The following is a 15622-nucleotide window of genomic DNA, read 5'->3' on the forward strand; positions in this document are numbered from 1 at the left end:
CTGTGAGCTGCTACAGAAGAGTATGTCAAGAGTAATGGTACCCAGTAACTTTTTTGGCCAAAATGTCTGAGGAAAGCTTCTCTCTCCTGATAATTTCATTTTATTCAACTTTCCTGTAATTTAAATGACACTTGATATTTTTAGCTTATATGTTCTTCAGGTTTTTCTCAAATGCAGCTGTTTCTATATTCTCTTTCTATTTAAAAATAGGTTGTGGTGGTTTGGTTTGGGTTGTTTTGTTTTGTTTTTTAAAAAAAACACAGGGGAGAAAACCCCATAGTTTTACTGATCCGTAACAGCTGCTGAAAGACTGATGCCTTGATCAGGCAATAGCTTCTACAGTCATGGTTTGCATGACAGCATAAAAATGCTTAGTTTAAAGGCTTGTTTCTATGACTTATTGCATGTTCTTTTGTTCTCAGACTTTTGATGCAAATGACCTGTATCAGGGACAGAATTTCAGCAAAGTTCTCAGCTCTCTCGTGGCTTTAAATAAGGTGACTGCAGGTAAGTAGACTGCTCGGTCTTGGTGCTTGCTTACAATTACCTTCAACTCGTATAAATGTATATTTATACCTGTTGCTATATGCATGATAAAATGAACATGCGCAGCATTTTAGAAGAGTTTTTGTTGCAGTTCATATCATTAAGACTTTGGCAGTGGTCTCTCTGGGTTGTCTAGTCTCCTCTTCTGCAGAAGGAAGCTTTGCAATGGAGCTAAGGCTGAGCCTTTTAGCTGGCAAGAATTCTTAGAAGAGCCTGGGTGGTTTTGGTTGTTTTATTTTTTCCCTGGTTTGGAATACTAACATTGACTTTTGCTCCACTCTGTCATTCCCATGTTTGAACAACATTGTCAAGGTTTTTGTTGTTCCCTCCCCACTCTCCATTCCCCAGCACCATCCTTTCTTGACAGTAACAAAAGGATAGCCAACATCTTTGATCCCTTAAGCCACGCACGTTTCATTTAGGTAGCAGCTAAAAGTCACGAACCACCCACCTCAAGTTCTTTGGTGGGAGGGAGAGAGCTGTAGAAATAGCACACAGGTGAGAGATGTCCATGCTTCATTGTAGGGTGAGGCTGTGCTAAATGATGCCGGCTGGACCCGTGGACGATCAAGAGGTGTTAACGTTGGTGGCCCTTTTTGGCTTCTTGCTGCTCCGTGCTGAGGCTTTACACTGTCAGCAGCAAGTTCCAGTAATGGTCATCAGCTTGGAGTCTGGTGAGAGAGAGATTATTTAAAAATGGACCATACTTGTCAATTCCTATGTGAGGAGGAAAAGGAAGCTGATAGAAAAGTCAGTGGTGGATTAGTGTTATTTCATTTAATAGTAATATGATGAGCATCTCATCACTCTCATAATACTCCTTTGGTCCGTTACAACAAAGATTTTTTTTTTTGTGGCTTTTTTTTTTCCTTGCATCAGAAAACACCCCCTAGGAGTGAGTTTTACAACCAAATTCTTAGTTCTAATGAATGTAATACCATTGACTTCTTTGAAGCTACTTACACCAGTTGAAGGTACAGCCTTTCATCTTAACTGCAAGTGCAAACGTAGACCATTTCAGTGCATCTTTAAAGCTGCTGTACACTGACCATAGCTGTCTTTAAAGGGTAGGAAAAGTGCAGCTGTTTGGTCCAGACATCAATAGATTAATACATCAAAAAGCCACAATTGTAGCTGGCTTAGGTAGGACCCAGGCCGATCCCTTACACTGGGGAGGCGGGTGGTGGTGGTATGGAAACCAAAAATCAAAACCACATGCAAACTGTGGTGTTGCCTCATTCCTAGGAGCAAGCAGAGCTGCGTAAATCTTCCCGACCAACTGTTCTTCCAAACAATTTTCTTTAATTGGGTGACTGTGTAGAAGGCATTTCAGACTCTGTCTCCCTACTCTAGTATTGGAAGATGGCTTTCAGATCCCCATCTGGGTCTGCAAGAATTTCACGTATACACAGGTTTTTCTGAGATCAGCCTTTCTGCAGTGGAAGGAGTGTGAGTAATAAGCATGAAGCCTGATGAAAGGCTGCTATGGATATACGCTCCATCAAATTCTTAACTTCAGGAGGAGTGGGATCAAGGTACCAGTTGCTGTTTGTAGACAGATAAGGGGAGAGGAACTGGTATAGGGAAGTTGAGATAGTGGTAGAGAAGAAGAAAGGGTATTGCAAACCCTGGAAATCTTTGGATGGATGGAAGAGTGAAGCTTCTGAGAAAATTACCAAATTAATATTTGTCAAACATGCACATTCTGTTGCCATTCAAGATTCTTGAGTTTTTAGCAGCAGAGTTGAATTTTTTCTGACAGTAATCCCATTGAGAAATTCATTGAATGTGTTTATTTGGTATTTTAATGGAAACTTTAATGGATACATGGGGTCTGGAAGCCTTTTAAATCTATCAAAAGTTCAAATTGATGTGAAAATATTCAGATATTATTGGTAAAAATACTTGCAATTGGCATGTGGTTTATTTGTAATATTTTCCTTCTCTTCAGGTCAAACACATGCAGTTTCTAATTCAAGCCTCAAAAGGTGCTCTTGTGTTGGTGTATTAGCTCTGCTGTTGCAAAATAGAGAATTTTGGGAATCAGGCCACACTTAAAACAAATTCGAGGTAGTATGTTTTAGGGTTGCCCAGAGGCTGGAACACACTACCATGAGTAAACCTGATCCTGTTTTCCTAGGTGAACTGTGTCAAGGTATAATGCTGGATTTGGTGACGTGTCTGTTCTACTTGACTGCAGTTAGGAAACATAACAAACTGGACATGGAGATGTTTCAGGTTACTTTTAATCCTTAAGTTCTGTTAGTTACTGATGGTTACAGCAACTTTAAAGTTTTTGGGAGCATTAGAATTAGCCATAAAGTTATGATCTACAAATGAAGCCCATGATCTAGTCCCATTTCTCTCCCAGCAGTCTGTGAAAACAAAGATGTATGTCCTTTCTGTAATGGAATATAATCACTATTTATATTAACATAAACTATGTGTTTATATTAATACAGTGGCCTTTAAGTGCTTTTAGGAAAGCACGTTCACAAAGTGTGAGGTCTTTTTGTGACTTCAATGATACTATCCATACAAAATATGCGACTTAGTGCAATATTAGAACTATTCATATTATTTGACTAGGAAGTGTATATTTATAGGGTGGTTTTTTTGAAGGATAATGATTTTTGAAGGATAACAATGACTCATTTAAAAAGATGTGCCTGAGGAAGGTGTTTTCCAGTCAGTCACTGTGGACTTGGAGCATCCTCTGTGAACACTTCTGTGCTTGTTGTCAATCTCAAACCCTTTCCCTCCTCCTGCACCTCGGCTGCTGTTGGATGCTGTGCTGAAGTTGAAAGGCTTTCCAGTTCAGATGAATTGAGTTGTCCCTTCAGGTTTGATGTGGACCAGCAGATACGCCTTGTTCACCCGTCTCCTCATGAAACTGAGCCTGTATGTGTCTCTTCCCTTGGACCAAAAATAACTTGGATTTGCATAATCATGGTCTGCTTTAGTCTGAAAGTGACTAATAGGAGACTGTAGTTGCTTGTGTGTGCCTCTGATATGGAGGTCAGGTGTTGGAAGCAAAGCAAACTACTAGGAAAGAGAGTAACAGGGGCATAAAAACCAGGAGAGCAGTTGGAAGGCTTGCATAGTCTAGTGAAAATATCTACGTTTGGGACACAAAATACTGCATTGCTTTCAGAGCTCCTTGAAGCTCAGATGCTCACTGAATGGTTTCCTTGTATGTAGGAAAACATGAGGAAAAGGAATGACTTGCCATACTTGTGCAAAGGAGCAATGTTTGTCTGCTGTAACATGTCACCTGTGCAAGGGCCCTGGGAGCATCCCCCCTCTTGGGGGTTTGGCTGTGAGGACTGGGGGAGCTGGTGCAGCCAGGAGCAACCCTCATCCCACCGTAACGCTCGGGAGAGGCTCCCAGCAGCACTGCGGGAGGCCGTGGCCAGCACTGACTCCAGCCCTTAGGAGCCACTTTCGGTGCAGCCTGGCCCCTGTCTGGCCATGGCCTGCTAATCCCCAGGAGGACACCCCACCCGTGGGTAGGCCGACATGCCGTCCCCAGGGAGGTGCCCGATGTCCAGGGCTGGGGCTGCCCTGGTGCCCCAGCTGCCCTGCTTCTGGCTGGGGTGGTGGGATGAGCCCTGCCCTCCCACTCCCTTGATGCCTCCCAGCCCACAGGGACCCCAGTGGCACCTGTAACGCTGCCCTTTGGATGAACATCTCAAATGGGTGTGCTTCTCGGAGTAGAGACAAATGAAAGAGGGGAGAGGTTTGGGGAGGGTGTTGGTTTTTTTGAGCAAGTAGCTTTTTTCCTTTCTACTCCTCCTATCCCTCCCCCTCCCTCCAAAGAAGAAGAAATAGCTTAGTTGGCAAAAAAGGGATGAGACAAAGGAACATAGGAAAAAAGACAGTGGAAGGAATGTCTTAATTGAGAAGGATGGGGGGCGAGGGGGAAGAGCTAAGAAACAGATGTGGCTGGCTTTACTTCAAGCAAGTTTTATGCATTCGAAATTCTTGGCCACTAGCTAAAATGATGCTGGTTAATTACCTTTAGACTGGTAGTGAGTAGGAATGGAGAAATACAACCCTAACCCTCCTCTTCCTAAACAGCTCAAATTGTTTTCCTGTCTGTGTGGGGAAAAACTGCCAGTGTCTCAGGATTTCAGATTATTTATTGCTATAATTTTTTTTTTATCTTGAATTATTGAGCAACTGCAGATACATCGAATCTGCTTTAAGCATGTGAATTTTACAGAGGTAAGCAGAAGTTATATGCAGGTTTCTCAAATTCTAATAGTTACTTTTTTTTTCCCCCCCTCCTACAGACATAGGGCTGGGCAGTGACTCTGTATGCGCACGTCCCTCATCTCATCGGATAAAATCTTTTGATTCTCTGGGATCCCAGTCTTTACACAGTAGAACTTCAAAACTCTTTCAGGGACAGTATCGGAGTTTGGTAAGTTCTAGAAGAAATGAAACATGCTGTGGTGCGATTCCCCGCCCCCCCCCCCCCCTTTTGATGAGATTTATAAGTAAACAATAATGTAGCAAAGTAACTGTTTCCTCTCTTTCATCTCTGTATTTCAAGCCTGTGACATTCTATTTTTGCAGCTTTTCTTACGATGTTCCAAAATACGTGCAGCTTTCTGTGGATGTCTAATCGTTTTTTTTCCCTCACCACTCCGTGTTGTCTGCATACACGGTATCTTCCTGGATTTATTTCTTTCTTTTCAGTATAAGGACTTGCTTTACCAAAGGCAAAAATCTCATTTTCTCCATGTCTGTGAGTTTAGGGGTGATGATTGAAGGATATTCAAACTTCAACAAAGGTGGTACTTTTAACGTTGGCAGTAATGGTAGTTATTCCTGTTTTCTGTTATGCTTCAAGGTGAATCCTTCAAGTAGCCTTCAGGTAGCTGAGTTGTATGGGCAATTGTTTTACAGTAGAGCCAAAATCAGGATGGAATACTGTATTGAAACTAACTATGATGAAAGGTGCTTTTAGTGACTAAAAGGTTTGCAAGGAAGGTTCAGATCCCTACTGTAAACTGCTTTTTCCATGCTTGAAGGAGGCTGTTTTGAACTATGTGATGATTGCTGTGTGAAACTTGAAACACAGTGCTCTGCTTAAGCTTTCTTAGGTGTGGTTTGATGTGTTTTCCCTGATAGCAGAGCCTGTGCAAGTTCTTGCCCTAGGCCACTAATTCCAGCTCCCACTCTGCTATTCACAACCCACTCAGTTTTGCTGATGCAACTGTTTGTGGGACTAGCTGTTAGCTGGATCACTGGAGTAATCAGAGTTTTAAGTATTTCTGTCACTTTGGTGATCGGAGCAGCTCTGCAGAAAGTTGCAAAGGGGCAGAGAAGTGCAAGAAGGAGGGAAAGAGAGCTAGTGGCCAAACTTGGGAAGTTCTTAGTTTGGTTTTGCTGCTGCAAATTATCAGTTTGGAACTGTTCTCACCAAATTTGTCCTCAGTTTCCTCTACTGGAGAGCCATCCTGGCAGAGTAAAGGGACTGTAGTTGATGTCGCTGTGCAACGTTGCTGCTTATTTTGTGGGTTTTTACCATTTACTAAAGCAAAACTTTTTTTCTTGTTGAGCAGTCGTAGGGGATGAAAACACAGGGTGTACAAGCAGAGGACTAAGGAGGAGGCACTTCGTTGAAAATGTGCCGATCTAATTGTTGAACATTGACTTACACTATCTTGGGGCTTTCTGTATGTTTTCAAAGTTGTGTTTGCCCTTATTTTCCTACAGTTTCTTCGCCACTAAAAGTCTGATTGTTAAATTGAGTTGTGATACAATAACGATTGCTGTGGATATGAATTAAGCTGATATAAGATTCCAGTGACATTATGCAGTACATCTTTTAATCATCTCAGCTATATAGATAACATGTAGGTGAACTTCTGCTACCTGGCTAGCTGACTAGGATTGCTTACACAGTCATTTTCTCACTAAGTTACTTTTTTAGTTATACAGGTATCAATCCTTACTTATGATAGAGACAGACATGATTTGTAGTCCTGTTCTCTCAGTTCCAGTGCAATGGATTGTATTTGGATTATTTAAAACTGTCCAAGTATTTAGGGTTTTTTAGCATAAAAATTTGTCCTAACTCTCCTGAAGTGCTTGAATGATGCAGATATCCAGAACTGACATCCAAGAACAAAATGCTGAATTTGAACATCATTAATTTGAAAGACTTCTTAGAAGTAGCTATTAACATTTAGTTGTTACAATAGAGCAATAATCTGCCTTCACATCTGTGAGAGGGGATGAGCATATATACATATATATGGACAGCTGCAAGTCTGACATGCTGCAGACTTGCAGCTTTGCTAACCTTGAGGCAAGTGATTTGTGAGTACTTATGCAGGGTAAATTGCATAACTACTTCACAGGTTTTGTGGAAGAACACTGTCCTTTTCCCTTGACAGGCTGTGGAGACTTGCATGTTCAGGTGTGGAACCTTCCAACCTGATCTGTTACAGGAAAAAAAAAAGTTTTAAGCTGCAAACTCTTTATATCCAGAATTAAATTAAACCCAACTCAGCCCAGAAAGTTTTAGAAGAAAACTCTAATGTAAAGCTGTTGTTTCTTTATAGTTGCCAAAGGCAGTTTCAATTTATACCATATATAGAAAATAGGATTTGATTTTTTGGGGGGGAGTAAGAATTATTCTCATTTTAGTTCTTTTACCCCCTTCTGATTTGAAGGGGCTATAGTAAGACAATATACTCCCTGGACTGATAGAAATCCATAGATTAAAAATGACAGAAATACTGGAAATGGCAAATCATTCCTTACAAATGCTTAGCGTAAAAACGTGTGGGGTGTTGTGTCTGGAGGAGAGGCTATTTCCATTTTATGGATTCTTCTGTTTTGTTCATGGAATAATTGTTTAAATCTCTGAAGTGATCTTTTTGTTCTTTGTATTCTCACTTACTAGGACATGACAGATAACAGCAACCATCAGTTGGTGGTGAGAGCAAAATTTAATTTTCAACAGACAAATGAAGATGAACTTTCTTTTTCAAAAGGAGATATTATTCATGTTACAAGAGTGGAAGAAGGAGGCTGGTGGGAAGGAACTCTAAATGGCAAAACAGGGTGGTTTCCAAGTAACTACGTACGAGAAATAAAATCAAATGGTGAGTTTTGAAGGAGAGCATATTTGCACAAATTCTTGCTTTAGGTAGAGGTTGATAGTTGGTTGATTCATTAAAAATTGTAATGCTTTTTGTTTAAGCTTGACTGTATTTACTGAACTTCATTCACAGCAATCATTAATGCTCAGGAACTCATACTCTCCCACCCCAGTTCTATATGTAGAGTGCTCTAGGACTTTTGAATTAACAGTAAGCATGCATAAGACTCCCCCATTCTGTTTGCTTGTCTGTCTGTCTCTGTCACAGTTGGGCTGCTCTGACTTCCTCGGTCTGAATTGCTAGAATACTGGATTTTGGCTCTGGTGCTGACATACTTTGAATTGGTGCTTTGGGTTTGAACAGTGAGAGATTTCCTGCAAATCTCTTTAAAAACAACAAAACCAAAAACCAAACCAAACCCCCAAAACCAACCAAAAAACTACACCAAAAAAAATCTCTAATCATGTCCCATTACTTAGAAGCAAACAACTGCAGGAAAAATCCCTAATTCTACCAAAATCTACTAAAAGTAGAGACAGTTTTTGAAAGATAATGTATTTGTGATTTTTCTTTTTCTTTATTGTTCATGTGCCTTCAACTTTTCTTTAAACAGGCTTCACTCTGCCACTGAAGTTTTATTTTGAACTTCACACAGTGAAAGTGCCTTCTGTAAATGTCATCTTCATGACTGAATGTCAGAACTAACATTGCTTTTTAATCCACTAGGACCCTGATGTGGGTGACATAATCTCTTTTTTTCTTTCTTTCTTTCTTTCTTTTTTTTTTTTTTTTTTTTGGTCTCTTTCCTGTCTCTGCTTACTTCCAGAGATTAGGGATAAAACTACCCAGGGACTCTCTGAGAGGCTTTACCACTCCTTCCCTTGTCACAGCTCCAATGAAAACACACATCTTTTGGATCATGCTAAAATCATTGGCATGAGTCTTTTAAAGGCAGCCATACAGATGCGTGGTTGCAAAGTGAAGTTGTGAGGGTAAAACTCCATTTTTAAATTTACTCTTTCTCCTTCGGTTGCATCCTCTTATTTTCTTCCTTGATTTGCTATCTACAGTCTGTTTTTGCAGAATGCTAAAGTCTTAGATCTGTAACTTTGTTGTCATTTTCAACTAGATCCTCTTAGGCATACTCATGATGTAAGACTTAGCTTTAATGTTCTTCAGAGATCTCTCCAGATGCTTCTTACCCTGAAAAACAATTCCTGAAGCTTGTTTTTTCTTGTCCGTAGTGTTGTAGCAGTCTCTTTCAGCCATGATGACTCGCTTGTCCCACCATTGTTCATTTAAAACATTGCTACAGAGGTCTTGTTTGGATTTCATCAATTTTGATCTCTTCCGACTCCTGAGACTGGAACCTGGGTCAGCATTTAGGCTCCAGAATGGAAGTAGCTTTCAACAGTGAACATACGAGAATCAGAAGTTGCCAGCAACTGAAATTAAGGTTGTTCTTGTTTTTTTTAAGAATACTTCACTTGGGTGAAGTAACTCTCCTAAATAGGAAAGCCAGCAAGCTGTGGGGCCAAGGTTACTACCAAGTGCAGTTTGATTCTTGCCAGTCCTTGCAACCTTGTCTGATTCTTGGGGGCTGAGATGAACTGCTTCTAGTCCCTGGTTTAACTTCCACTTGTCACCATCAGAAAAGTTTTCTGCTAAGCTCTTCTTTTCCCTCCACTGTATAGGCATGTTCCCTGTGCTACAAGGGCTTGCTCCTTCTGGCTTCTGCGAGACTTCTTGCATTCTTGGGAGCGCTCTCTCATACACTCAGTTGTTTCTATGGAAGGGAATATGTGCCCACGCTTTTCTCTTTCTCAGGAAGTTTAGTTCATTGCTTTGTTTTCTGCGCATTTACTGACTGTTACAAAGTTAAAGTGACTGACCTGTAGCTCTCTAGCTTTCTCTGTTCTCCTCCTCCTTTTTAAAGACAATTACTATGTTTGGCCATTTCCAGCACTTTATGGAACTTCACTTGTCCTCTGTGGTTTCAAACATGGATGTAGCTAGTTCTCTTACTTCCAAATCAGCACAGCAGGTACTGTTTAATTTATCAAAATACTAGTTTTAGCCTGCCTCTGTGCCTTTGTAGGTATGTGTTTGATTTGTCTGAAGTTGACCTTTTTATAATGGGGGGGGGGGATGGTAGAAGGAAGCATGATATACTAAGAGCTGCTTGATGTCTGTTAATAACTCTTCTCTATTGAGTTGCAGATCAGCTTTCCCCCTTGATGTATGTGTGCTATGGAATGTTTTGTTGCTACTACCCTTATGTCCTTGTTAGTTGTATTTCAACTGGTGACCTGACTTCTTCAGTTACTTTTGCTTCTGTTTGTGTGTTTGAGGTCACTGTAGTACTTGTGATACTTGATCATGTCAATTTGCATCTACTTTTCCTGTTCTTCCTTTGAGATGCTCCTAATTTTTAAAGGACTTGTCATTCTTGTGAGCCTTTTCCCCTTACATTGTCACTAGTGGGAATTCTTGTTTTTACCCATATTTTTAAGTTTACTGAGTTCTTCTCACTTGAAGTTCATTGTTCTCATTTTGCTACTTTTTTTTTTTTCTTTTCTTGGTTGTTTCCATGAAATTTGTTAGAACATTTCTATTCTCAACTGATTTCTGCTTTGTGGTTATTGTTGAAGGTGCTAGAGAGAGGGCTTTTCTGTAATTCTCCTCCCTTGTGTATCAAAGCACATTGCCATTGCATCCTGAGCTTGGACTTCCTTTGTTCTGCTGTCCTTGTTGAAACAAGAATGTAGTGCCATTTACCACAAGGCTCTGAAGTTACATGAATGGCTCTGGTGGGTGTTCATGAGAAGTTGCATCTAGGTTATATGTATGGGTTGACAGTCTCTGTTGCACTCCTGTGCCCCTGCTCTTTTTTGCTAGTCTTCATTAGACTTGGTTGACATTTCTTGAGTTGATAGTCTTTCACTGTCCATTTTTCTTGACTTCCTGGCAACTATATGTACCTCACTGTAAGGTTTTTCCTAATTCAGAAATATTTTAAGTGCCTTCATGCGTTAAGCATGAGGTTGAAACACAAAAGTGCTTTTTTTTCCCTGATATATTTTAAAATGAGTTAGTAGAACTTGCTGTCTTGCAAGGTCAAATTCAAAATGTGTTTTCTGTCAGCATTACAATGAATTGATTTAAAAAAGATCAGGATAGGATTGTTGAAATACTTGCTCTTGATTAAGGTCTCTTTATGAATAAAATGTTCATCCTGGACATCTAATCAGTTTTCAAAATACTCTGTAAAATGTCCTGGCATTGACAGTATGACTCCACCCTTCTCTTTTCTCTCAAATGTGGCTGAAAATACTGCAACTAGTTAGAAATTCTGTACAGGCAACACTGTTTGTTATAATTTTTGACGATGCATTATTTGGAGAGCTCCTGGGAAATGGTGGGTTTGATTAAATAAATCCCTTCAGTCTGCTGGAACCTGACTTTGGCAAACTGGGTAACAGAAGAAAGAAGTTCTTTATGCATGTGTGTGTTTGTTTTAATTCTCACAGAATTCATAGGCATTAGGTGTTTAGATAAATGGATTTTTGTTCTAAATTAAAATCCTCTCATGTCAGATAACTGTATATTTGTAATCAGAGCAACCGTACAAGCTAAGAAGTTAGATATTCAAGAAAAGGAAGAAGGAGCTGCTTAGTAATGGGAACTGCCTTTACCCACATTGCTTTCTTAAAGATTTTAGGAGAAAAGTAAATGACATTACATATATTGCACAAGCAGAGCATGTTACATGATAAGGTATCTCAGAGTAGGTAAAACATCGCAAAGCTGTGCCCATGTTTACTATGTTGTAACTTGTTTGCTTAGCTATGCCAGAATGATTAGTGTTAGCACAGAATGCTAATACATGTATGAGGCAAGCTATGAATGGTTGTAGGACAGATACTGAGATTATTGAGCAAAGCACAGCATTTAGCTTTCTTAGGCTGGACAATGACTCTGTATTTTGGGGAAAATAAATTTGATTGAGATGGAAAATGGTTTTTATTTTGCTTTTGAGTGTTTATTCTTTCCTCCCCCACCCCCCTGACCCAAGGGGAAAAGGAGGATTTGGTTGAAATTATGGTACTTAAAATCAAACTTATAAATAGAATTGAAGGAATGAAGTAGTAGTTTCTTGTCAGGTATATGCCTACACTGTAAGGATCAAAAAGATGGTCCATTTCTGTCTCCCTCCCTCCCTGTGCACATGTTTTAATTTCCCTTTTTAAACCCTGTAACATCTTGCCTTTTTCTAATGTTCTTTGATCACTAGTCAGGAAGTACTTTGAAATGAGAGGACTCTGTTTTCATCCTGCTGTACTGTTACACATGACAGAGGGTAAAAGATTTATACTGTGTAAACTTGTTAGATATTTGACAGTGTGGCCTTATTGAGTTTTTTTTCTTACATAAAACTGAGCAGGGAGGGGTGAAGGTGTAGGTGGAGTCTTGTCTCTTACACTGCTGTTTCTGTCTTGCACAGTAGAGAGATTTGGAGACTTAGTTTTGAGGGTTCCCTTGCCATGAAATGAATAGCGGTTAGCCAGAATGGGATGTGCTTGCTTAGCTACTGTCAGATGTTAATCGGATTTAAAAAAAAAAATAAAAAAAATAAAATCACATGGTCACTTGCTGGGTTTTATCAAAGTGTAATCCATTTAAATGGCATGAGATTACACAGAAGGGAATATAGCTTTGAAAAATTACATTTGATATGTCACAAACTTTTTTCTAATTCTTTACAGAAATTAATGTGTCATTACTGTCCTAGCCTCTCTTCTGTTATGCCTTCCTGACAGTTGTGTTAGCATCAGGTCCAGTGCAAATTAGTGTTAGTGGTTCTTCTGGGTGGATGTTTAAAAAAAAAAAAGTCAGTGTGGGAAAAGGCCAGAGTGTAGTGGAAGAGTAGAGTATCTGCTGTTCCCATCCTGTGGTGCACGAGGGAAGGACAGATACACTTTTAGCTTTGAAAAAAAGAAGAAAAGAAAAAAAATAAAAAGAGGAAAAAAAGAAAAACCCACCAAGAATGCTAGTTTTCCTCTCCCCAACCACATACACTTGGGAGGGGTATTTTGTTCTCTTCTCAAGTGTTATTCTACAGGCATAAATAGAATAGAGGTTGGGACCAGTGAATACTACTAGGGAAGAAGTGTTGGTAGTGTCCACATTGCAGAGTGGAGCATGTTGCAGCGATGCCTGAGCCAGCTTGAGAACTGGGAACAAGTTTAGGTGTGCCCTCCTGGTGTTGGGCTTGAACCGATTAGTCCAGAGAGACAAAGCTTGCTTGTAGCACTTCACTAACAGGGACCAAATAGCTTTTGGTGTCCCAGTTGGCACATCTTTCCTCCCGAACTATAGGATGAAATAGCCCAAATTGGATCTTTGCATCTAGATTACGCACCATAGCCTAGTAATGGCGGAAACACATGGTGATCTTCTTGCAGCAGTAGGGTTGAAATGCTTTAGTAAAGTATGTCCTGAAGGAGTGCTTTGTGGAGTAGTGTGAAGTAGACTATTGCATGAAAACGAATATGACATAAAATGAAGACATGACAGAAGAGAGAGAGGAGAGAATGTGAGAATGACAAGTAATTTGAAGGCAAGGAAAAGACATACTTGCATGTAAATGAAAATAGAATGAAACAAAACATTGGGAAGGATTGGGTAAATTGTCCTTTTACAATGACTTAGAAAGGTAGATGTTTGTAAAGGAATAAGTGACTTCATTTTAGAGAGTTCATGGCATCTTATGTACTACTTAAGGAAAGGCTACAGAAGCAGCTGCTCTAAGTTGTTTGGTTCTCCTGAGAATAATTATTTGCTGGAAGAATAATGTTAAGAAGCCTGTGCCAACCTCACTCTCCACCCAAAGATGATCTGTTAAGTGAATTCTATCTGGTTTGTGACTAGCCACTAGACACTTCAAAGCATTATCAAGTGTAGCTGAGTGCAGTTGAATGTAATGCTTCGATCAGGAAAGAAACCGATAGCGGTAACTTACCTCTTGGTTTCAGTCATCAGCTGGATACGGTCTCTTCCAGTACTTGAGCAGAAGCTTGTTTGCTTTGGATTTGATCATGTTGTGCACGTTTTCGTTGTGTTTTCAGTGTTACTGTAACGGATTCACATTGTGACTGGGAGAAGAGTAGGGAGAAGGGAAGAATCTTTTGTATGGGAAATCTTGGTGTCTGGCTCAGGTTACTCTCTTCCAGTGCTTTGAGAAACAGAGCTTATATGTTGGAGTGGGCAAGGTGCCAGGGTTTTGCTAACGTTTCAGAAACCTATGACTTCGTAGACCTATGGACCTATAAGATCTGTATATGTTCCTGGTATGCTGAATGGGGGTGACATCTGCTTGAAATGTTTAGTGAATTATGCTATATGTTTGCAAAAGTACTCTAATGTTCGATGATGAAGGATGATAAATAACACTTATCTTTGTTTATGCTAAGAAAGTGATTTCTTATGTGCAAGATCAGGATTTTCTTCTGTGTAATGCGTTGTGCAATAAGCTCATTGCAACAAGACTGCAACTATTCCTCCTTATGAAGCAAGGCAGTGCTTGGAGGCAGAATACCAGACGTGATAGACAGCTGGACTGATTTGCTCTGTCTAATTTTGTGTTTCTACAATAGAAATGGCCTTTGCATTTTAAAAGCTGAATGTTGATTATGGTTGTTCAGGCAAAATGATTTGAATGTCTGATTCTTTTTTGTGTCCTGTTTTTAAATCTGAATTTGATCATGTCTCTCTGATGGATAACTGAATCAGCTGAACATCTGGTAATATAAATGACTCTATATATTTCAGCAAAAAACTTCCACTTTCTTCAGCAGCTTAGGAGAAGAAAAAGTTAGGGGAAGAGAAGTATTTTTACACCTTTTAAGATAACAAAGTAGCTGGAAGGAGAGCCAGATTTTTATGACTAGCCAACTTTCTCCAGATTAACAAGGGTCAGACATTGTATTATGATAAAATTCAGTGGCAAGTATTTACCTTTTTCCTTAAATAACTCTGGTTTCTCCTGTCATGCTTTCTGGCACATGATTAATAAACCTTTAGGTATTTAGTGAACCTGAAAAGTCACTATAAATTGTAGGATAAGTCAAGAACTTCCACAGAGAATGAAAGCAACTACATCATTTTCATCATTCAGTACAAAGAGACAAATTGTAATTGTCCCATAAATGAGTAGCATTATATATGAATATATAAATGATTAGCCGTACATACGACATGACTTTAGGTGCTTCTTTCACACTGAGTGTTTGATGACAAATCTGCTTGGGTTTATGGTTTTGTTCTAAGGGAATGGGAGGAGTCCTGTCATTTGGAATTACTTGGCTGTATAGCAGAGCATGTACCTACTGCAGGGCTGGTGGCTGAGAGCATCAGCGTTCCCAGCTGAATAACTGCTGCGGCTAATGTTTTTTGTGCTGTCTGTCGGCTTATAGCTGACTTGGGGGGTGGGCGGGGGATATTAACCAAAAGGATTTTACTGTCATCTCTGAACATGGTAAGGAGAAATGTTTTTGCCCATGTTTGGCAGTTTTAAGACCATATTTTATTTTTAGAATAGCTTCTTTGAGGAGAGCTTCAGTGCAATACGGAGAAAATCCCCTTAAAGATAATACCACTTGTGTGCTCTTGGGGCCTGAGCTGCTCCTTCCGAACTGTTAACTAAAGCCTCAGGTCCCGTCGGCCTGCCGGGCGCTCCTAGCACTGGAGACGAAAGGGTGGCCTGCATCTGTAGTCAGCTCACCTGAGATTGCAACATCCATGGGCCTGCAACTGGGCAGCCTGAAGAAGCACTAAGTTACCCAGGATGCAGTCCAGCAGAGGCTGGTACCACATGGGCTCTTCTGCTTATAGTGGTGTTTCCCTGGTCAGCTTTAGGGTCCATGGGAATTTCCCAGAGCTGGCCCTTACCTTGG

At 40.1% G+C, this 15622-nt stretch overlaps 1 protein-coding gene across 4 annotated transcripts in view; it reads left to right on the forward strand.

The window, feature by feature from the left end:
- The window catches only part of ARHGEF7 (Rho guanine nucleotide exchange factor 7), a 129528-nt gene that overhangs the window by 51947 nt on the left and 61959 nt on the right, over window positions 1-15622 (forward strand). For 3 of the 4 annotated variants that reach the window (XM_050891308.1, XM_050891318.1, XM_050891327.1), the window contains 3 exons: window positions 423-507; window positions 4842-4972; window positions 7469-7670. In XM_050891308.1, the coding sequence (XP_050747265.1) occupies window positions 423-507; window positions 4842-4972; window positions 7469-7670 (418 nt within the window). The remainder of the gene's footprint in view (window positions 1-422; window positions 508-4841; window positions 4973-7468; window positions 7671-15622) is intronic. The other variant, XM_050891336.1, reaches the window with a different exon arrangement.

Source organism: Gymnogyps californianus, chromosome 1 (genome assembly GCF_018139145.2).
Source record: "Gymnogyps californianus isolate 813 chromosome 1, ASM1813914v2, whole genome shotgun sequence".
NCBI classification, from domain to species: domain Eukaryota; kingdom Metazoa; phylum Chordata; class Aves; order Accipitriformes; family Cathartidae; genus Gymnogyps; species Gymnogyps californianus.